The 23766-nt window shown below is 38.3% G+C and overlaps 1 protein-coding gene across 6 annotated transcripts in view; it reads left to right on the top strand.

The window, feature by feature from the left end:
- Positions 1-3163: 3163 nt before the first annotated feature.
- RAD21L1 (RAD21 cohesin complex component like 1) overlaps positions 3164-23766 on the top strand; it is a 33513-nt gene continuing 12910 nt past the window's right edge. For 2 of the 6 annotated variants that reach the window (XR_014832335.1, XM_085003904.1), the window contains exons 1-12: positions 3164-3340; positions 5944-6119; positions 7290-7419; positions 8918-9011; positions 10970-11076; positions 14837-15007; positions 16067-16162; positions 17292-17399; positions 18734-18960; positions 19199-19298; positions 20497-20621; positions 23211-23306. Coding sequence is in view for 5 of the 6 variants with exons in the window: in XM_085003904.1 (XP_084860030.1) it covers positions 5976-6119; positions 7290-7419; positions 8918-9011; positions 10970-11076; positions 14837-15007; positions 16067-16162; positions 17292-17399; positions 18734-18960; positions 19199-19298; positions 20497-20621; positions 23211-23306 (1398 nt within the window). In the remaining variant the exon portion in view is untranslated. Of the gene's footprint in view, positions 3341-5943; positions 6120-7289; positions 7420-8917; positions 9012-10969; positions 11077-14836; positions 15008-16066; positions 16163-17288; positions 17400-18733; positions 18961-19198; positions 19299-20496; positions 20622-23210; positions 23307-23766 lie in introns of all 6 variants that reach the window. The other 4 variants (XM_085003903.1, XM_085003907.1, XM_085003906.1 and 1 more) reach the window with 3 other exon arrangements.

Raw genomic sequence — 23766 nt, 5'->3', positions numbered from 1 at the left:
ATACTTATAATGCTTAGTATTACACTGTGTAAATAGTTGTAGATACAATGCAAGGCTTTCTAAATGGTTGCCAGCATGTGGCAAATTTAAGCTTTGCCGTTTGGAAACTTGTGAATTTTTTTTCAAATACTTTTGCGGAGATTGGTTGAATCCCCTGCTGCAGAACCTGTGGATATGGAGAGCCCACCATACTACATTTGTTATGATCTATAGGCCATTTCATCGCTACGGAAGAAATGCCAAGTAAGACATGACCAACACAATGAGATCATAAAACACTCAAATTCCTTCATGGCCCTACTAGCTGTTTATAGTTTGCCACGTCCCTACAAAGATAGGACTCCGGTATCTTTTAGTTTGTGCAATCCCTATCAGAAAGGAAGAAAAATGTGCATTACATTTATAATTGTATAGGCTGCGCTGCCAAATATAGTTCTACTTTTAACTAGGCTTTCCTGGGAACCAAATCCTCTGCACATAGTATCATACGTCTGATGATAGGGAGAATTTTTGGTAAACCAGCTCTGGAACTCTATGTTTCAAATTTGTTTCTCACCCATTTTATACCTACCCCTGATGCTGGGAGCTAATCTAACTGTGACCCTGAACCTTCCTGTCCCAGCGCAGGATGAGTCAGCACAGAAGACAATAGGGAGTATTCCTGGAGGCCATTGCTACTCCGAGATGGACAGCAATGACATAACTATAGATGAAAGAGACTCTGAACCATGTAAATGGGTCCTTCTTGTCTTAGTCTTTTCGGGCTGCTATAACAAACTACCAGAGACGGGGTGGCTAAACAACAAACATTTGTTTCTCACAGTCCTAGAGGCTGGAAAGTCCAAGATCAAGTTGCCAGCAGATCTGGTGTCTGCTGAGAACCTACTTCCTGATTCACAGACAGCTGTCTTCCCGCTGTGTCCTGACATGGCAGAAAGGTTGAAGGAGCTCTCTAGAGTCTCTCTCTCTCTCTTTTTCCCTTTTTATAGCTGCATCTGGGGCATATGGATGTTCCTGGGCCAGGGGTCAAATTGGAGCTGCAGCTGGCAGCCTCCACCACAGCCACAGCAATGCCAGATCCAAGCCACATATGTGACCTATGCCTGCAGCTGGCAGCCTCCACCACAGCCACAGCAATGCCAGATCCAAGCCACATATGTGACCTATGCCTGCTGCTTGCAGCAAGGCCAGATCCTTAACCCACTGAGGGAGGCCAGGGATTGAACCCACATCCTCACTGACACTATGTAAGGCTCTTAATCCACTGAGCCACGACGGGAATTCCTAGGATCTCTTTTATAAGGGCACTAATCCCATATTCTTATAATGGTGGAGCCCTCATGACCTAATTACCTCCCAAAGAACCCATCTCCCAATTCCACCACACTGGGGGTTAGGATTTCAACATATGAATGGGGGGGGAACAAACATTTAATCCATAACACCTCTGAACCTAAATTAAATATACACCTCACTCAACTCTCCCTTGGTTGCAACCTTCTTGTACTCTGTTGCCACACATAGTATGACAGAACTGGAGCTGAAAGAGACATCAATCTTAAAAGACTACAGATAAATATATTACTTCTGCGATGTTTACAAAAACATATACCCAAGCAAACACATTGCTCTGTTTCTCCCACTGCCTTGGAGGGGCCCTTGCTTGCATGAAGGTTCATTGTGGTCAGGATAAATCCATATGATATGAAGCTAGAATGATAAGTAGGGGGAGACTATGCAGGACTTGTATTTGTTAGCAGCCAGCTTGGTTTTATTCTAAGAGCAACAGGAAGACTTAAAGGGCTTTAAAAGGGCTTTAAGTGTGCCTTCTCTGGCTTCTGTGTGGATATTGGGCTTCAGGGAAGCACGTGGCATGAGAGAGATTGCTGAGGAGACTATTGGAGCTTTTCCAGGTGGGAGGTGGCTTAGACTAGGGTGGAGTGGGTAGAGAAGTGAATAGTTCAAGGTTCTATTTGAAGTTGGAGTGGTTGATTGATCCTAAGGTAAAAGTGAGGTTGGCATCAAAGGGCTCCCAGATGTCTGCTTGAGTGGTCACTGTGATACCATTCCCAGGTGGGAAAAAGGGAGCTAAATCTGAGTTGAATTCTTCTCTAACATCCCCAACTATGTGAACCTGGACAGCTTGCTTCTCCTCTCCAGGCCATTTCCTCATCACGAAAGGGAAAAAATTAATAACTGCCTTGTGGGTTTGATTAAAGAGTGAGACAAGCCTTCACCAAGAAGCCTGCAGACCTACCAATAATCTGTGTATTGGATACCATTGTCCTTCCACGGTTCATCAGTATTTACCGTGAAGTTCAAGGAGGAAACCATCCTTGATATCCTTCTGCTCTTGTATGATTTTTCTTATGTGTAGCAATTGGCTTTAGTTATTGAAAGCTGTGATATTCCAGGCAGGAAAGTGTTTGCTTTCCCTAAATTGTAGGTCAATGTGAATGATCTTTTTTTTTTTGTCTTTTTTTTGCTATTTCTTGGGCCACTCCCACGGCATATGGAGGTTCCCAGGCTAGGGGTCCAATCGGAGCTGTAGCCACTGGCCCAGGCCAGAGCCACAGCAACACGGGATCCTACACCACAGCTAACGGCAACGCCGGATCCTGAACCCACTGAGCAAGGGCGGGGATCGAACCCGCAACCTCATGGTTCGTAGTCGGATTCGTTAACCACTGAGCCACGACGGGAACTCCTGAATGATCTTTTTAATAACAACAGCAGTAATGGTAGTTAATATTTATTGAGCGTTTATTACTGGTAGGTTCTTTACATGCTTCATCTCACTTATTTCTTACAATACCCTGACAAAGTGCACTTTTATTATCATCATTTCCGTTCTACAGATGAGAAAAACTGAGGTTAAAGAGATCAAATGATCTCTCCAGGGACCCCTCACTCATAAGTGGAAGAGATGAGACTCCATTCTAGTGATGTTCAGAGACTAGGCAGAGGGATGAGACATTACCACCTTTCACAATTGTCCTGTAAGGACTTGGTCCCTGAGCAGGTGAGCTCCACGAGCAAGCCCCGCCCTTTGCCCCACCCACTCCTGCTGCTCCGCCCCCTCAGCCTGCTCTCTGCCCCGCCTCAGCCCCAGCTCACCGCCCTGCCCGCTGCCCCGCCCCTAGACACGCCCCTTCCCAGATGCCCCTCCTCCCGCCCCGCCCCAGCCGCAGCCCATTGCTCCGCCCCGCCCACCGTCCGGCAGCGCACTGCCTGACGCCTAGCACTTCAGGGGAGCAAGGCGTCTAGGATCGTAGGTGCTTACCCGGCGACTCCTCCATCCCGTGCTCCGGCGCACCTCGCCTCAGAACCCGCGCTGGAAGTAGGGCGCCTGGCGGGACTTGGGGGCTGGAGGCGGGCTGAGTCACGGGGGCCACCCTCATCACCACACCTGCCCCCCTGGGCTCCTCACCGGCGCGAGCCCTGAGGGACCTCGCCTGAGGAGAGGAAACGGACGTTCGCTGTCACCCCTCAGCCTCGGTGTTCTGAGAACCCGGCCTTCACCTCAGAGGGGTCGTGTGTGACGGGAGAACTTGGCGTTCGCTCTTTTCTCTTCACAGCCTCCCTCCCCTCCCCGCACCCCACCCCAGCGCCTCCCGTTCCTCGCCCCTCCCCCACTCTCGGTCCGCAGAAGCAGCGCCCCTGTGCCTCTCCCCCCACCTTCTCACCTCAGCGTCCACTCTCTGCCCCTTTCGCCCACCGCCTTCACCCCTCCTCTCCCGGGACCCTTTCCCACGAATTAAGGCCACCTCCTGGCTCCTAGTTCCACGTACTTTACTTTGCATAAAGTCAATTCAAACTAGAAATAACTCGCAGGACCTGTGGGGCTTTTTTGGGGGGGGGGGGTTGTTCTCAGGAAAATCAAGGTTTCAGGAATGTTAAATCACAGGGTTGCTGGGGGTTTTTTTTTCAATCTTTTTTTTTTTTTTTTTGCCATTTCTTGGGCCGCTCCTGCGGCATATGGAGGTTCCCAGGCTAGGGGTCAAATCGGAGCTGTAGCCGCCGGCCTACGCCAGAGCCACAGCAACGCAGGATTCGAGCCGGGTCTGCGACCTACACCACAGCTCACGGCAACGCCGGATCCTGAACCCACTGAGCAAGGGCGGGGATCGAACCTGCAACCTCATGGTTCCTAGTCGGATTCGTTAACCACTGCGCCACGATGGGAACTCCTGTTTTTTGTTTGTTTGTTTGTTTGTTTGTTTCTTAAAGTACATTAGTAATCGTACACCCGGGAGCAATGGAAAAAAATAAATTGAAATTTATTCCAAGTTACCAAGTCTAGCGCAGACTAGAAAAGAACAAAGTGGAGCCAAGGCAGGCATAGGTCATACATATTAAATCTCTCGCCGACCCGTTGAGGAATGTGGTTTGGTAGATTTCATGACATTTTGGGCCCAGTGATTTGATTCTCAGGGCAGAAATGGGTATTGATCAAAGTTCACCTAAATTTTTAATTCTGTGGCTGATTTTGCTTTGTATTCATTTGGTTCAGTTTTCTTTTATCAGATAAGAAGCAAAGAGATGCTTCTCTAGTGGCAGTTTAAGAATATTTTTTGTCTAAGGAATAACTTGATTCTTCTCCAGAAGTCTGCGAAAGTGTTAATATATGCCTTTGCCCAATAGTGGAGCCTCACAGTGTTATTGAGGACAGTACAATTTGTAGAAATGTGCAAATTTTTGGTCTTTAAATGAAGGTTTTCTTTTACCCTTCTTATTTAAAAACATTCCACTTTGATTCTTTTTTTCTTCCTTTCTTCTGATTCTTTTCCTGTAGTTTCTTACTTTGATTTTTCTACTTTATGGTTCTTTGGTGTTCCACTATTTCAATTTCAAAAATTAACTTTTTTTTTTTTTTGGTCTTTTTGCCTTTTCTGGGGCTGCTTCCGCGGCATGTGGGGGTTCCCAGGCTAGGGGTTTAATTGGAGCTGTTGCTGCCGGCCTACACCGGAGCCACAACAACGCGGGATCCAAGCCGCATCTGCGACCTACACCACAGCTCACAGCAAAGAGGGATCGTTAACCCACTGAGCAAGGCCAGGGATCGAACCCACAGTGGTTCCTAGTTGGGTTGGTTAACCACTGAGCCACGACGGGAACTCCAAAAATTAACAGTTGTTGAACATAGCATCTTACAGAGAACAAAGAAATTCAATACCTGGATATAAATCAATGACCCAACACTTCTCAAATTCTTAAGTTTTAGAAAAGTGGTGACCTTTGCTTTTCTTAGTTTTGTCTAACATTTCCTATTCTATCATTTTTTCACTATTTCCATCCCCTGTTTTTTTCAGCCTTCCTCCTCTATTTATTTGGTCATATTAAGAGAACTCAAATCTTTTGTAGGATAAGATATGTAAAATGTAAGAAGGGGTCATTGATCAGAATGCATTTAAATGAGATGTGGTTCACAGTCTTATATAGAGCTGTGTCATTAGTTTATAGTTTTGTATGTAACTAAAAGAAAATTATGTATGTATGTAATGTAAAGAAAATTAAAAGTTTCTTTTTACAAGAAAATAATTTGAGGGAGTTCTCATTGTGGCTCAGGGGGTTAAGGATCCCACATAGTCTCTGGGAGGATGTGGGTTAAATCCCTGGCCTCCCTCAGTGGGTTAAGAATCTTGTTGCCACAAGCTGTGGAGTAGGTCACAGGTAGGGCTCGAATCTGGTGTTGCTGTGGCTGTAGTGAAGCCCTGCAGCTGCAGCTCCAATTCAACCCCTAGCCCAGGAACTTCCATATGCCCCAGGTGCTACCATAAAAAGAAAAAGAAAGAACAGAAAAGAATTTGAATTGAATTACACATTGAATTAGAAGGTACTCTGTTATTTAATAGAATTAATGAAAAATGCTTTTGCTTGCTGTAAAATAGCACTGAAAGATTTTTGTATCAAAATTTAAATATCTTTTAATGTTCTCTCTAGTTCATTAAAAACTACTGAGGAATACAGGCAGCATGTTCTACACACATGTGCTTATGAGTAAGCGAGGGCCATTGGCCAAAATCTGGCTTGCAGCTCACTGGGAGAAGAAACTCACTAAGGCCCATGTATTTGAGTGTAATCTAGAGATAACCATTGAAAAAATTCTTTCACCTAAGGTATGTTATTGATTAAAATTATAGTATGTATTTGCCATGACTTATGGAGAAGAAAGGAGTTAAAATACATTAAATAATGAAATACATTTCCAAGGAAATTTTGCATCCCAGATGGTCTTCTCTCTTTTAATTCCTAAATCATTTTATTGTCTGAACATAAACATATATTTGTTTCTGTTGGTAATTAACTGTTTTATATGTTTATGAAGAGATTGAATCCTGAAGGGTAGAGGCCATATCTTATACATATTTTGTGATTGTTCCTTATTCCCAACAAAATATTGTGTATGTAGTAGGTACCAAATGAGTGTTTCTTAGAAAAATAGTGAGTGACTGAATAGGGAGAGTAGAAAGAAAAGAGGATTTAGTATAAATCAAAATATATATGAAAACACTTCATAAAGTACTCTGTTTATTATAAGACACTGTAACAAGCTATTAGAATTTGCATTAAAGAATTATTTTAATATTTTTATGGGCTAAGAGTTTTTCTTCTTGAGAGAAGGACGAATTATAATTGAAAACTTACTTGTCAGGCACTAGGCTAGACTTTTATGTTCATTAGTTTGCTAAATCTTCACAATGATCCCAAGAGAGGCTTCTTTTAGCCTCAGTGAAGTGTGGTAATTAAGAGCATGAATTTCTGAGTTGGTAAAATCTAAATTTAAATCCTCTTCATCACTTAATAGTTTTGTCACTTTGGGCATGCTGCTTATTGTGTCTGAGTCTCAATTTTTTCTTCGGTAAATACAGATTGTTGTCAAAAATAAATAAATTAATTAACGAAAAGCTCTTAGGACAGTGCCTGGCACTAAATAAGTGTATAATAAATTATAGCCATTATTTAATTGAAATTCAGGACAGTTAAGTGACTCAGCCTTAGCAACTGAGCCAAGGCTTCACCCCAAGTCTGTCTGACTGTAAAGTTTGTATTTCTTCCCATAAAACCAGTAATATCATACTTCACTTAAATGCCACATTAGATTATCTTCACTGAATAAAAAAGTTAATCATTTTACAAAGTGAGGTAAAAGTTAACTGATTCACTTAAGTAAGAATACAAAATGTCTGCTTCATAAAGAGAATAAATTCTTATGATTTTGTAATTCTCAAAAAACAGGGTTTGTGATCTAATTTTTAATATTCTAATACTTTAAAAATTATTGAAAGGTGAAAATTGCACTTCGAACTTCAGGACACCTTCTTTTGGGAGTTGTTCGAATCTATAATAGGAAGGCAAAATATCTTTTGGCAGATTGCAGTGAAGCATTGCTTAAAATGAAGATGACATTTCGCCCAGGTATATGTGCAATATTGACTTGTCTCACTGCTCTTTTTTCCCTTCTGCATTTTTATTTTGTGTGGGCTCTTTTAATTGGCAGCACTCTGTAATTCTAGGGTAAATGTAGTGAATGTAAACTTCCTTTTGACTGAATCTAAGTTTCCACGGCTAACGAACAAAGTATATTATTTTCCTTGCTCTTTTCCTGTGTTGGCAGGAAGAGGTTATGCCTTCAAAAATTTGATAAGAAATATACTTACAGCTACTACGTTTGTGTAAGAAACTGATATTCAGGTTTAATGGGTCACTTAGTTTGTCTTATCTGTTTTTGCCTTTATGAGATATATTAGAAATAGTGTGATTGACAGCACCTAGATATCAATAATTGTCATTGTTTTCAGAATTCTCAGGACTCTAAGTAGCATTCTATTTATGAAATACTATAGAAAATCTCAGCATTCCAAAGTGCTAGAGATTTACGTGTCATAAATGAATGCCTTCAAATATTAATTTAATTTTAATTTTAAGACATTCATCATTTTCCACCTGTGTTATGTTTATCTTGCCTCCCACACTAGACTGCAAGCTCCCTTGAAGGCAAATCTTTGTTGTATTTATTTTCTGAATCTCTTATAGTACTTGTCTCATTTCTTGCACATACTGTTCCTTCAATTAGTATTGTTGAATCAAGATTGACAAGGTTTTTTTCTTCGTTTAAAATGTTTGTAGCATCTCTCTGTAGATTTATAATCACATCAAATTTGGTTCAAAGAAGTAAATTTGTTCATTATCTCATTTATATATTCTGTATATATTTATTGATCCCATATTTTGTGTGAAACATTATGTTGGGCTCTGGGATACAAGGACAAACAAAAATAAAATCCCTTCTGGTCTGGTAAGGAAATCAGATAATTAAAAGGGTTTTTTAAAGAATTATTATAGTACTTATAGATTATATTATGAAGGAATAGGAAAAGAGTACTACAACAGAAAATAGCAGAAATGTATTTAAGTGAGGCTAGTCAGGAAAAACCTTTCTGAGAGGATAGAATTTAAACTCAGACCTGAAGAATGAGAAGCAGCCATGTAAGATGTCCTCAGGGAATAGCATTCTGGGGAGAGGGAACTGCCTTGAGGTGGCAAAGTGATTGACTCATTCAGAGGGCAAAAAGGCCAGTATGGTTGGAGTATAGTGAGTGAGGGAAAGTATCATTAGATGATGCCAGTAGATTTTGTAGGGGTGCAGGGCCCTGATTAGAAATTTGGATTTTATTTAAATGTGCTAGTGAAGTCACTGAGTCTCTTTAAGTATGGGGTCTTCTGATCCAATTGTATATTTATGATATCACTCTGGCTTTTTTATAGAGAATGGACTGAAGAGGGGCAGGAGTGGATACAGGGAAACCAGTTAGGAGACAAAGTAATAGTCTAGTGAGGGAAAGTAGGGATTTCATTGGGAGTTTATTATATATAGCATCATGGCTTATTAAATGTGGTTTTTCCTTCTTTTCAGGACTGGTTGACCTTCCAAAAGAGAGTTTTGAAGCAACTTACACTGCTATCACATTGCCAGAAGAATTTCATGATTTTGACACCCAGAATGTGAAGTAAATTATTTATTTTCCCTCTATTTGATTTTCCTGATAGTTATTGTTTTTAATCTTCAGATTTCATGAATGCAGAGACTGTAGTACAACTGAAGTACACATGCAGTTGACAAAGACTTAAACTTAGTGTGAAATTTCGAAGTACAACACCGAAAATGTATCATCATGTTTGCTGAAAGTGGTTTGCAATATTAACAGTATATTCATTCATTGAGTATTTCTTGGATGCCTTCCACATGCTAGGCACTGAGGAGATAGCAATGAAAAACATAGCTCCTGGCCTCATGAATCTTACATTTTAGTTGGGGGAGACAAATAATAAACAAATAAACAAGTGAATATGCAATATGCCAGGAGACGATACTCGTTAAGAAGAGAAATAGAAAATAATAGAAAGGTCAGGAAAGGCTTTTCTAATAAGGTCCAAACATGAACCTGAAGGAGGTGAAGGAACGAAGCATTCAGTAATGTGAGGAAGAATTTCCAGGTAGAGCAAATGGAAAGGCACTAAGGCAAAGCATATTGGACACATTCAAGGAATAGCAATGAGGCAAGTGAGACTGGAGTGGAGTAAATGAAAGGCCCAGTGGTAGGAGATGAAGTCAGAGAAGTAGCTGGGGCTACAGATGATAGAAGGGGTCATAGTTATAATAAGGACTTCTGGAGTTCCCGTTGTGGGTCAATGGGTTAAGAACCCAACATAGTCTTCATGAGGATGTGGGTTCAATCCCTGGCCTCCCTCAGTGGGTTAAAGATCCAGGCATTGCTGCAAGCTGCAGCTTAGATTGCAGATGTGGCTCGGAGCAGTGTTGCATTGGTTGTGGCATGGGCCATGGCTATAGTGTAGGCCAGCAGCTGCAGCTCCAATTCATCCCCTAGGCTGAGAACTTCCATATGCCACAGGTGCAGCTGTAAAAAAGAAAAAAAATGAAATAAGGACTTTTACTCAGGGAACATAGGAGAGTTTTGAATAGGAAAGTGACTGGATCTGACTTGAATTCAACATGCTTCCTCTTGCTACTTACTAAAATGGGGAAAGGGCAGAAGCAGAGAGTCTGTGAGAAGATTATTACAATAAAGTCTAGGTGAGAGATGACAGTGTCTGTGGTCAATTCTTTTTTTTATTTTTATTTATTTATTTTTTCCCACTGTACAGCATGGGGGTGTGATCAACTCTTAATCTTCATTTTATCAGTGTGGTAACAGTCAAATTATGGATATAGATTTGAAGGTAGAGCTGACAGAATTTGCTAAGGATTGAATATGGCTTTAAGAGAAAGAAAGGAGTGAAGGTTGACTATGATTTTTGGCACGAGAATGGAGTTACCGCTTAATGAGATTAGTATAACTAGAGAATGGCATGTTTAAAAGGGGCATGGTAAAGGAAATAAATTAGGTTTTGGACATAAGTTTTGAGATGACGTACACATCCAAGGGGAGTAGGTAAGTAGTTGAATATCTGAGTCTGAAATTCAGGAAAGGTGTTTGGATGGGATATATAAATTTGAGAATTATTAGTGTATAGATGGAACGTTGGCCTGAGACATAAGAGATTCCTGAGGGAGTGAGCGTAGATTTTTAAAAAGAGAGAGATTGGAGGTCTGAATGATGAGTCATTCCTCATAGTTGATAGTCTGGGAGATGAGGAAAAAAATCAAGAGATAGTGGTGCTGCAGAAGCCAAGAGGAGAACGTGTTCCATGAGGAAGCCAGTGGACATGTATTTTCAAATGCCGTTGGTTACGGTAAGTAAGATAAGGATTGAGAATTGTCCATTGGATTTGACAACCTGGAGATCATATGCATGTATAAGGAACTAGTATTTGTAAGTAATACTACTGAGAAAATCTCCTTTAATTTTTTACTAAAACCTTTTTTTAAGGGTGTTTGTTTTGCTGTATAATGCAAAATCATTGTGTTCTGTTCACATATTTTCCTCAATCTTATCTTTCTCCATAGTGCTATTGATATTTCAGAACACTTTACTCAGAACCAAAGCAAACCAGAAGAAATCACACTTAAAGAAGATTTTGGCAATGATCTACTTTTCCAAGCTGGGAGCTTTGGTGAGAATATTTTAAAAATTAAAATTACAAATCATAATCAATTCTATTTGCATTTTTGTATTAAAACAATGCCAAAGCCATTTCTATGCCAGTAAAAATATCTTTATAGTAAATTTTTGATGTATAAATATAACAACCCAATAAATTTATTCTTGCCTTTTTTCTACTATAGATGTCAATGCCAACACTCAGTCTTAGCCTATACTTTTCTTTTTAGTACACCTTTACTGAATATCTACCATATGTCAGGTGCTATCACAGGCACAGGCGATACAAAATTTAAAGTAGCATTTCCTGCCCTGAAGGAGCTTCAGGCTGGGAGAGAGACATGCAAATAAACAGTTGCTACAGTTAACATATATACAAGGTTTTACACATGTGCTGCATATAAAGTTTTCAAAATATATATTTCTTCTAATACGATATCAATTGTAAAATAACAGATTTAAAAATAGCTTGGGAGTAAGAAGGAAATACACACTAAATACACATTGATTGGGAAAGAAACTTGAATGTATTTTAGAATCGACGCTATGTGGTATAATTTAACTATATGGTATTTGCTCTCTCTCTTTTTTTCTTGGACACACCCATGGCATGTAGAAGTTCCTGGGCCAGGGATTGAACCCATGCCACAGTAGTGACCCGAGCTGCTATAGTGACAACACCAGATCCTTAACCTGCTGCATCATAAGGGAACTCCTATTTGCTCCCTTTTATGGCATTTATCACTCTCTGACTTGTATCATGATATTTATTGTATTGGTCTATATTCTGAAAACTCCATGAGGGTAAGATCTGTGTCGTATTCACCTCTGACTTTCTTATAGTGCCCAAGGCAGTGAGCATAGGAGAAGGATGGCCTAAATCTGTTTTAGGTGGGGGAAGGTAGTCAAGGTAGTAAGTAACACTTGAGCTGCACCATAACCTCCTCTTCTCATCCTGACTCTTCTTCCATAATTTTTATGATCTATAGCTGTGTTTCCCAAATAATCTGTGGTGAAAAACTAGTTTTATAATTTTGTCAATTTCCTATCTGTCATGCAATGATACATTTGTAAAATACAATAAAAATTAATTACTAGAAAAATTAAAAATTAAAAATCAACATATAAGCCTCAAGTTTTTATTAGATCCAACATGTATAAATTACTCTGTGATGTTGGATTAAAACCTTATAAACATTTACCTCTAAATTGGGTATTTACTCTGCTGTGGACCAGCACTGTACACAGACTATACCTCAAGTAGCACAGATCTCTTACTGGCTATTACCATAGACCTTGAAATGTAACACGTTGGTAAAGAATCAATCATATTTCTTACTGCCCAAGACATTCTTTACACATTTTTCTATAAATGTTACTACTCTTCTTCAGGCCTGAAAATTTAGGATCCCCCCTCCTTTTTTTTTTTTTCCAGAAAGAGGAAACGACTTTTATTGAATAATTATTTGCCACATGTTTTAAAATAATTATCCCATTTACTCCTCAATAACACTTTTAACTATACTTTCTATAAGCTTCATACCAGTACTGATTTTTTTAAAAAATGGAAATGTGTCTTAAGTCTTCTTTCTACATCTCTAACCACTAATGTAGTTAGTACTGAAGGCCTACACATCTTCTTCTAGTCTCTTCCCACATTTTATACATCTCTGCAAGAGCAGTTGTCCTTAAATTCCACTCTTTTTTCACATCACGTTTCTGTTCTTAAATGACTTGGGTCCCTATTCCCTACTAATAGACAACCCTGTCTATTCAAGGCCCTCTACCAACTTATGACCATCTTTATTCCATGAACTTTATTTGTTTTACCTCAGTACTGATTTTTTTCTTCTAGTTAAGCAAATATCTTTCCAGCCCACCAATATAATTTAATTGTCCTCAGGTCTGTCTTCTACAATTAGAAAAGGTGGAAAGAAAATATTCTGAGTAGACTGACAGATCTGGGTTTGAATTTGGGCTTTCTCTATTGATTTTCTGTGTGATATTGGGCAAATTATCTAGCTTTTCTGAGGTTTACTGCCCTATCTGTAAAATTAGGATGCTACTAGCGATGTCACAGAGTTATTACCCTTATTTCCTCCTTCAGTACTCTTCACTAAGTGGTTTTCTTTCCCTCAAAAACTAGCCCAAACCTAATGTCCTCTAAGAAATGTTTAATACTAATCCATCCTATTTTGGATTATAATATGAGCAAAAGCGTAAAATTATTTCTTTAATTCTTTGGTCTTATCTCAGATTCTCATGATGCTTAGTGCTCAGAATATAGTATTTGTTCATAAATGTTATTATCTTATTGACTAAGACTAACTATTCTTTTGGGAGCTATCAAGCTGTACCTGGAAGATGTGAATGTATTTTTAGTTCTTTTGAAAAAGTCCATCTTTTCTTTTGAGCAAAACTTTAGTTCAGTGTGATGAAAGTTGCCTTTTTTATCTCTTTCTTTTTTCTTTTCTTTCTTTCTTTTTTTTTTTTTTTGTCTTTTTCGGGCCACAATCATGGCATATGGAGGTTCCCAGGCTAGGGGTCGAAATCAGAGCTGTAGCTGCCAGCCTATGCCAGAGCCACAGCAACTTAGGATCCGAGCCACATCTGTGACCTACGTCATAGCTCACAGCAACACCGGATCCTTAACCCACTGAGCGAGGCCAGGGATTGAACCTGCAACCTCATGGTTCCTAGTCGGATTCATTTCTGCTGTGCTATAACCGGAACTCATCATTTAGCTCTTTCTTTCCAGAAGATGTAGTCCTATAGAAGAATTTCCAGTGTGTGATATTTCATGATTTTCTTTACTGACTAGCACCAACATGGGTTGTTAGAGGAAGGGGGAAAAAGACCAACCTCTGACTTCTGGGGGTTTCAGCCTTTTGGATCCAGATTCACACCCAAAGAAGGGAAAGAATATGCATGTGCTGACGGCCAATCTGGAAGCAAGTCAATTTGGAGCTGGGAGTTCATTTTATCTGCTGCTCTCAGTGTCTTAGGAGTTTTCTTTCATAAGGCTCCATTTTGCCAAAATTCTAACACCGATACTAAGACTATCTTTGCTGGGTTCAGATCCTGGGTGTCATTTATTAGGGTGTGCCTGTGTGCCTGTTATGAAACCAATCTGTGGATATTTCCTTGTCTATACAATGAAGATTATAATACTATTTTCTACTGTATAATACACATAATAAGCACTCAGTTTGTATTCGCTGTCCAGGTCTTTTTCCTGCTGTATTTCCAATCCCTAACATATTGCCTAATATGTCATTCAATAAATATTTACTGAACAAATGTTGTAAGCCCATTCTTTAATATTTTGCCTAACTTTTCATTACTAAGAAGGCAGACATGCTCCTTTATTTTCCAAATGCTTATTATGGACAAAGAGTTCAAGCAACTCTTCTTGAAATAATATGAAATAATACTTGTTCAAATGGGATATGACCCACCTAAAGTAGAATAAATAATTCCACTGCCAATAATAACCTTCTGGGAAGTTATTAAACTATATCACCACTAAAAACTCTATCTTGATATTTTGGCAATTTTTCCTTATTGTATTGGAAAAAAGCGTTACACTATATATTCAGTCTTCACTGATTAGCAGAATGGCTTTAGTTGAATAATTCAAATAAAAATTTTTGCTCTCATTTTTCTCTGCAAAATGGGGGAGCTATACAAGATGATATATAAATCCTACCTTTTAACTTTAAAATTCTGTGTTTCTATGACAAACTCAGTATTAATGATATATATTTATTTAGGGGAGGAAGCCGAAATCCTTAGAAGACATAGCTTCTTTGATGACAACATATTGCTGAATTCCAGTGGTCCTTTAGTTGAACATAGTTCTGGAAGCCTCATTGGAGAAAAATCTCTGTTTTATGACAGTGGAGATGGATTTGGAGATGAAGGGGCTGCAGGAGAAATGATTGGTATGCTATCTGGTCATATAGAAACTGGGTACTTCTTTCAATCACATTACTACAAGGTGCTAGAAATTTTATTTGATCAAATTAGAATTTCAAGTATGTTTCTGTGTCATATAGGTCAACACATTTTTTATCAAGTTTTCAAAGCCTATGGTGTATTTAAACGGTTAGGCTAGGTCTAAGTAAATAGCCATCTGTTTAAACACATTTTCCATATAGGTTGTGAAATAATTGCTTTTATCCTCACAAATTCCTAGTTTTTAGAGAGGAAGGAGTGAGGTTAGTATGTTCCTTGCAAAATATACTAGATCGTATAGCAGAAAACATCATTTTCTCTTTTTCTCTCTTTTTTGCTCTGCCTGCGGCATATAAAAGTTCCCAGGCTAGGGATCATACACTTGCCACAGCAGTGACCTGAGTGGCTGCAGTGACAATGCCAGATCCTTGGCCAAAGGAACTCCTCAAACATTGTTTTCTTTAACAGAGCTTATGGGACAGTTAGCTATTCTAGAGGATCTATCCAGCATGTTACATTATCATTTTATATTTATAATGTAATCATAGAAATAGGGTAGACAAAAACTGGGAAATCCAAATGCACATAATTTTAAAGATATTGGCCATTACCTATCAAATCTTTGTTAATCTAGTTTACAGTTAAAGTCTGGTTATGGTAAAGTTTTTGTAATTTGAAAACTCAAAAAACAGTGACTCTACCTTAGATTTCTACCAGAAGAGTTTGAAAACTTTCACTTCTTGATTTGAAATCCAAACATGGCTTTGTACAAGGCTACTATCTTGATATTAGTTTAGGGAATTATTTCCTGAAATTAACATGTAAAAATAGATTTTTTAATAAAGGAAAGGAAATTAAACATATAAAATTCTGTTATATTCATGAGATGTGGTAGTCTATATAACCAATCAAATCTAATTAAGTGGGGTTCACTCATTTTTTTTTAATCCCTTCACAGCTCTTTGTATACAATAATGTCAAGTGTTTAGTGAACAAATGACAGATTCAGTTCTGTATAACAAAAGTGTTTATTGTGTTTTTTGAAGACAATCTGTTGCAAGATGATCCAAATATCCTGCTAGAAGACATGCATTTGAATAGGGAAATTTCCCTGCCTCCTGAGCTTCCCAATACAATAGTGGGTATGTTGGAATTTTCCTTTGTGTAGAAAGTGAACAGACAGTAATATTCAAATTAAGTCTCAAAGCTTAAGGGTTTAAGTAGCACAATAGTACAGTGAAAGATAATAAAGAATGTTGTCTTGGACTCTTCCTTACTAGATGATAAGGAAGAGAAAATAAGTTTCTGACAAAGGTGTAATGATGGATATTTAAACAGGGGTGGGTTTATGTTATGAGAGCACACTTAAATACTTTGCCAAAATACCCTATTTTTGAATTATTAATAAATGTTATGTGGTAAAAGCATTATTAATATTTGACATGAAGATTATTATCATCAGTGTTAACATATTAGTATTAATATGGCTTGACAATCTATATGCAGTTTAAGAGAAATTACAAATATAGGAATATTTTCTTTTCCTTTTTTTCTTTTTATGGCCGCACCTGCGGTGTATGGAAGTTCCTGGGCTGCATCTGTGACCTCTGCCACAGCTTGTGGCAATGCCAGATCCTTAACCCACTAAGTGAGGCCAGGGATAGAACCCACATCCTTATGGACTCTATATCAGGTTCTTAACCCACTGAGCCACGACAGGAACGCCTATGGATATGTTCTGCTTGAAATTCATGTGAAAGTATCTCAGTTGATTTTTCTTAAGAATTAAAAGTACAGTTATTCTCATTTTGATTTTTCACTCTTTTCAATGTCACATTTGCTTTCTAACACAGAAATAAAAACTTAAGATGTAAAAAGAGGCAGCAATAAATAAAAAATTAGTTATGTACAGTTCTTTATGGGTCAGCTAATTATTAACAGAATACAAATTTGTATCAGTCATTTACTGTGGTTGCTACTATTGTTTTTACTTCTGCTGTGACTGTAACCCAGCCTTAGACGTCACAGGTGCAAAAGAGGGTGATAATACTTGACTCACCTGGTCACTGTGGGTCCCAGACCATATAATCTCTGAGCCTCCTCAACTCTATTAAATAAATACATGATTCTAAGAATTCATGTGTGGCTCTGGTTAGCAATATAAATCTACAGTTAGTTTATCTTTCCCTTTAATTCTCATATAGTCCTTTAGCTTGCAACATAACCATTATTTTTTTTTATAAATCCTTTTATGGCAATGTTGACTAGTAGAATCAGATAATCCGGAGTGTATATGCCCACCTGAAAATGAAAAAATGGATGAAACCACATTATCAAATGAAGAGGAAGGATTTACACTTGAGCCAATTGATACTTCAGGTCAGAGTCATTCATGTTTTTATTTTTATTTTTGATGCACTACTATTTTATTTCTGAGATAGCTGAATAATTCTTAAAATATTATAGGAGATAGTCAACCTAATGATAACATTTGTAATACAATAAAGGAAGAGTGAGAAGAAATTTGAGATGATCCTTTCATTATATTCAGTCCTGGTCAAACCATCTATCCAGTTGGGAAACTGGAAAATTTAAAGCTGAGTTCAGTGTCAGTAGCTATTAAGCCATTATTCTATGTTGGGCCCAGAAAAGAAGATGGCATAGTTCCTACTTTTAAACCTTCTTTAGAAGCTTACAATCTGATCAGGAAGATAAATATTCAAATGAATATAAAGTAAGACAAAATAATAGGACCAGAAGAGAGGCACTGAATATGAAACTAATATATAACTAGACCTTTGAAGAATATCCTAGTTTTAAGTGGTGTAATTGATATGAATTTCAGTTTATAAATGCAAGGCATGCAAGGAATAAAGCATTCAACTTTTTCTTCACCAAATTCAACTCTAAGCCCCCGTCCTACTTGCTTGGCAAGGAATTCAGTCTGCTTAGCTCCCCTGTCTGCCCTGAGCCATGTAGTATCAAAGTTTGGGGGAGGGGTATGGCAGGTGGACGGGAACCTCTGGTCATCAGCCACACCAGTTTTTGACACTGTCTCAGCCTGCATAACGTCAGGGGCCATCACATAGCCAGCTGCTCTGGGATCTTGTCATGTTTTCAGGATATTACTGAGGCACATCAGCAAACAGGTTCCTTCTGGCTCAGTCTGATTTCAGATCACCTGTTCCATGAAATCTAACCTCCTCCTTCCCCTTTTGCATCTTTATTAAGGAAAAACTTGACTTCTTCTGTCTACCTGGCAAAATTACTTAAAGAAGTGAAATCCCATTGGCCTAGGTACCTACTTGGAGTTTGTATACAAGTTTCAATAGGAGAGGGAAAAATACACTGGGCAAATACAAAATAGTGTTTGATTCATGTTACCCTGTTAGGTAGATATTTTAAGGAACCTAAAAACTGAGTGACTTCCCTGTGAAATATACTCTCTACTCCACATTTCTCAGTTGTCCACTTAACTGGGTCAAGAGGGGCCGTCCTAAGCGCTTTGCAAAATGTGTCAACTATTGGCTACTAAGAAATGCTAGCTGCGCAAAAACCTTATAAAGCATAATTTTCAATAGAGAGAAGGGGATTTTCTTCCTAAGGCAACTCTGTAGGTGGTCTTGTGGACATTTCTGAGATGTGCAGTGCCTAGAATATCATTTTACAAAGCTATACAACCATTCACATTTGTACCTATTTCTTATATTTAGATATTGCTGAAAAAAGAAAAGGCAAAAAGAGGAAATTGCTCATAGATCCAGTCAAGGAGATCAGTAGCAAAATTATGCATAGACAGCTTACTTCCTTTACGGACACACTCATGGTTTTGGAACTTGCACCTCCTACCCAAAGACTGATGATGTGGAAGAAGAAGGGAGGAGCAGATACACTTCTGTCAACTGCTGCCCAGGATTTGATTCATGCCGAACTAAAAGTGGTAAGTTTCCACCCTTTTACATGGGTGTGATGTTTGGTTATAAATAAATAAATGCATATTTATATTCATATATACAACAGAATTTAAACTTGTGAAAAATACTCCCTTACTTTTGAATTAATTTGCTGGATATGTGTGTACATAAATTATAGTTTTTACTTTTTAGCATATGTGCTTGTATTTTGCTGAATTGCTTTACTTATACAAAAATCAGAAACAAAAATGTATATTTTTACAGTTGTTTACAAAATGCTTTTTGTCCTCTGGCTTTAAACTTGGAAGAAAATTGATGCAGAAGAAGTCAGAAAGGGAAGAAATAGGAAATGAAAACATCGTAGGTGAGACATCCTAATTCTGCTGGTGTTGAGGGGAATGTTGTAGAAACAAAACTTTCATTTTACATTTCACAGTAAAGATGGCATCCAATTCCATATTCCCAAGTATAAATGCTCTTAGAATTACATTTTTTGTTTTCTTTTTAAATGATTTTTATTTTTTTCATTATAGTTGGTTTACAGTGTTCTGTCAATTTTCTGCTATACAGCAAAATGACCCAGTCACACACACGTATACATTCTTTTTTAGAAGTGTATTTGAACCTAAAAGAAATTGTTACATCAGCATCACGTTTTTCTAATATGCAGATTAATTTTTGTCTAACAAGCTATCTTATGTGGACTCTTCTTAATCTCATTCTTTCCTACCTTCCCCACCTCCAACGGCAGTACTCACAAGTCTTCAACAAAGAAAATGTTTATATCTAGTAGGATTATATTTCACTCTAAGACAAGTACCATTAAAAGCCAGTTAGTGATAAGAATAGCATTTAAACAATACAGTTAACCTGAGACATAAGTCATTTCCATCCACAGAGGATACATGGAATATTAATATTAATAGTTAACTACTACTGTGACTATTGTAAAGGAATTATAGGGAGTTCCTGTTGTGGCTCAGAAGGTTAAGAACCTGACTAGTGTTCATGAGGATGCAGGTTCGATCCCTGGCCTCACTCAGTAGGTTAAGGATCCGGCGTTGCCGTGAGCTGTGGTGTAAGTCTCAGGCATGGCTCAGATCCCATGTTGCTATGGTTGTGGCATAGGCCAGCAGCTGTAGCTCGGATTCAACCCCTAGCCTGGGAACTCCCCTATGCTGCAGGTGCAGGCCTAAAAAACAAAGGAATATAAAACCAATTTATGTGGTAAGTGAACCTCTGTTTCCTGAAGGCATTAAAATTTGCTGAACCATATACCAAGATGGGCTTGAACGATTCATGTTGTCTTGTGAGTGAATGTGTGGGAACAAGTGTGGAGGAGACAAGTGATGGAAGATGGGGAGCAGAGGTGATAAAGAGACAGATGAGGGGAAAGGGAATATAAATATGTGAGACTTGAGGTGCTGCAAGAAAGCTCGTACACCCTTAGGCTCTTGAATTCTAAGTTGTCTGTTAGAAGCTTTCTTTTGTAACAACTATATCCTGATTTTTAGTTTGAAAGATATTTTGGTGAAATCTTTTCTACTTCCTTAATAATTCAGAGACCTCCATGATGAAAGGGTCAAATTCCCTGGAAGAGTTAAGTCAATCCTCAACTTGGAAGGAAGAAATTGATGGATCTAAGTGTAGCTTTAACAAGGATACCAATAAAAATATTAACTCCGATGTAAGTTAACCAAAGACAATCATAAATATATTATTATCTTCCTGACACAGATACAGCGAAGGAACATTGAGACTCTGGTATATCTTCTTAACATTTTTTGTTTATATTTCATCTTATGTTACTCTATAATTTCTTTAGTATGTAGCAGTATGTTTTAAAGGGTAAAACATGATTTCCATCTGCAGAACAGTATTTTCTAGAAGTTTAGGGTAGTAAATCACAAGATTAGTAGTTTCATACTGAAATAGTATTTTGCACAGTACACTGAATAAATGATTATACCTGAACCTGGTTATATACTGAGGCCTTACATTCGGTATGTCATGGAATCCTTTAGAACTCTAGACAATGACACTTATATTTTGCTTCTGATCATAAATTCACCCATCCCACCTCTAAGAATGTGTTAGAGCCACCATTTACCTTAGCCTTGAATCTGAAAGACTATCTAAAGATCTATGACCAAAACAAAAACTTTTTAAAAAATTTTATTTGAAGACATAATTTTTATTTAAAAATAGTTATTAAAAAATGTAATTGGAAACAGTGTGCTTGAAAATATCTTCCCAATGTCACTTTATTGACTGTACAAGTGTAAATATTATAGCCACACCAGATAAAAATAAACCAGTGCTTTTCTGGTTTGTTCCATCATCATTGTATTTTGATAACCACTCAGGGAATTCAGAGTCAATCCACAATGAAACTGAATGCCCTCAGAAGGAAAGACATTTCATAATGCATTAAAACAGAATGTGGAATTCCTGCTGTGGTGCAAAAGGATGGGCAGCGTCTCTGGAGTGCTGGGACACAGGTTCCATCCCTGGCCCAGCACAGGGGGTTAAGGATCTGGCATAAGCTGCAGTCTGATCCCTGACCTGGGAACTCTATGTGCTGTGGAGTGGCCAAAAAAGAAAAACAAACAACAACAGAAACTAGAATTTTTTTTTTACTAAATATTTGCTCATATACTGAATATTGAGATACTGTGTTGCCAGTACTATTGTCTTCCTTATTTGGGCTCCAGCAATTCTTAGAGTGCTGAAAATTATGATTAGACAAGCTTGTTTAGTTTATAATTTTTTTTAACATATTAACAAAATAGGTTTTTCTCAAGTGCTTGAAGTAAAGGAAAGAGATTGATGCACTGGTTCTTTAGAACATTTTACTCTTTTATCTACTCCTATGCTTAAGCTTTAGCCTTCAATTCCATTTTTTTTTTTTTTTTTGGCTGCACCTGTGGCATGCAGAAGTTCCCAGGCCAGGGATCCAACCCCAGCCATAGCAGTGACAACCCCAAATCCTTAACCACTAGGCCACCAGGGACTCCTTCAATTCCATTCTTTTTCTTTTTTTGTCTCTTTGTCTTTTTAGGGCCGCACCCGTGGCATATGGAGGTTCCCAGGCTAGGGGTCTAATCAGAGCTGTTGCCGCCAGCCTACACCAGGGCCACAGCAACACCAGGTCAGAGTTGCATCTGCGACCTACACCACAGCTCTCGGCAATGCTGGATCTTTAACCCACTGAACGAGGCCAGGGACGGGAACCTGCAACTTCATGGTTCCTAGTCGGATTCGTTTCTGCTGCGCCATGACAGGAACTCCTCAATTCCATTCTTATCTGCTTCTGAAAATGATCAACAAATGTAAAATATAGTCAGGAATCACAGTCAATTTGAATGGACAGAAAAATACTGATTCTGATTAATCATTTTCAAATCTTCAAAAATTTAAGCAATTTTTTGTAAATTAACTGCACAATTGAGAATATCTAAAATGTAGAATATTCATAGAAATTAAAAGGAAAAAATATGATAGGGCTCCAAAAACATATATAATAAAGAATAAAATGTAATCCCTGACACTCACAAAAATTTTAAAAAGCTAATGTGAAAAAATTAAGTAAGCTATGTTGTAGGAAGCGTCTAACTTAATCACAATCACAGATGACAGCTGGGGAATGAATCTTGGCGGCAAGTTGAGGGTGAAAAAGGGGCCAGCAGCCTCCATAGCAATGAAAGGGGGGGTTGCTAGGGAATGGAGAATATCTGGCTTTCTCTTTTTCCTTCTTCCTTTATGTCTTCATTCCCCTTCCAGAAGACAAGGTTTTCTTCCCTCTTACCAGTGGCAGCTCCAGCAGCAAGAATCCTGACATGGCCCTTGGTAGGGATATTAAAATCCCTTCCACCTTTCTTATTGTCTCTTCTTGCAGTTCTCCTTCCTCTGCCACCTGGTTCTGGCATGAGAACAGAGGTAGGGGACCAAGGCAAAGACAAATGCTTCACAGAAAAGGGGGTCTCAGCTGCACAGCAGCAGAGACCTTTGATATGAGGTTTGCACTGCTGAGGAACATAGGGAAAAGGATAGGTAGCAAGGAGAGCGAGGCAAGTGTGTTGTTTTTGGGAGGCATAAAGAAAACAGGAATATTTAAGTCAGGGGCTGCCTCTCTGGGATATTTCAGAAATAACATTTTGAGAATGCAGGTCGTATTTTCAATTAGTTTTAGAAATGAGCATTCATGTGATTAAAGCATTTAACAAAATGAGATCATCCCTATGATGACTGCCTATGTTTCCCTAACTTGCTTTAGCAGGATATTGTTGAAATGGTCTCTTCAACTGCGGAGGAATCGTCTTTAATGAATGCCACCCTGGCAGAAGAAGTTGAAAACTGTCTAACTGAATTGGTAAATACATGTATAGTCTCGAGAATGTTCTTAAAAACTTTTTTCCTGAAAACTTAACATCTTATCTACCTAAAAATTCTTTTTAGAGCTATCATATTACTCTCTAAAATTACAATTTAAATTGTGATCTTAACAACGAAGTTTATGAGTATATTGATAAAACATGTTCAAAATTGCTTTAATCTTTTTTCTTTATTTTGAAACCAAGTAATTTTTATAGAACGGTATGGGATCCTTATCCTTATCAATGGGTTAAAAATGTTGGAAATCATTGTTTCAAGTTATTCTTAAAACATCTCTAAAGAAACAGAGATATAGGTGTCTATCCTAGGGCATTTGAAATTTAATTTTATTTAAAGAAAAGTATATGGACATTATTTCCCAAAACATTATATGGCTCAAGGTCTATAAAAGAGAATGGTCTGCTCACAGGGCCACAAGTCAGTAGCAAAGCCAGAGC

Source organism: Sus scrofa, chromosome 17, assembly GCF_054392235.1.
Source record: "Sus scrofa isolate SSC_HxYL_T2T_F1_AM1 chromosome 17, Sscrofa_HxYL_maternal_Yorkshire_Landrace_v2.0, whole genome shotgun sequence".
NCBI lineage: Eukaryota > Metazoa > Chordata > Mammalia > Artiodactyla > Suidae > Sus > Sus scrofa.
Note: the sequence above shows the minus strand (reverse complement) of the source record. Positions and strands in the feature narration are given on the sequence as shown.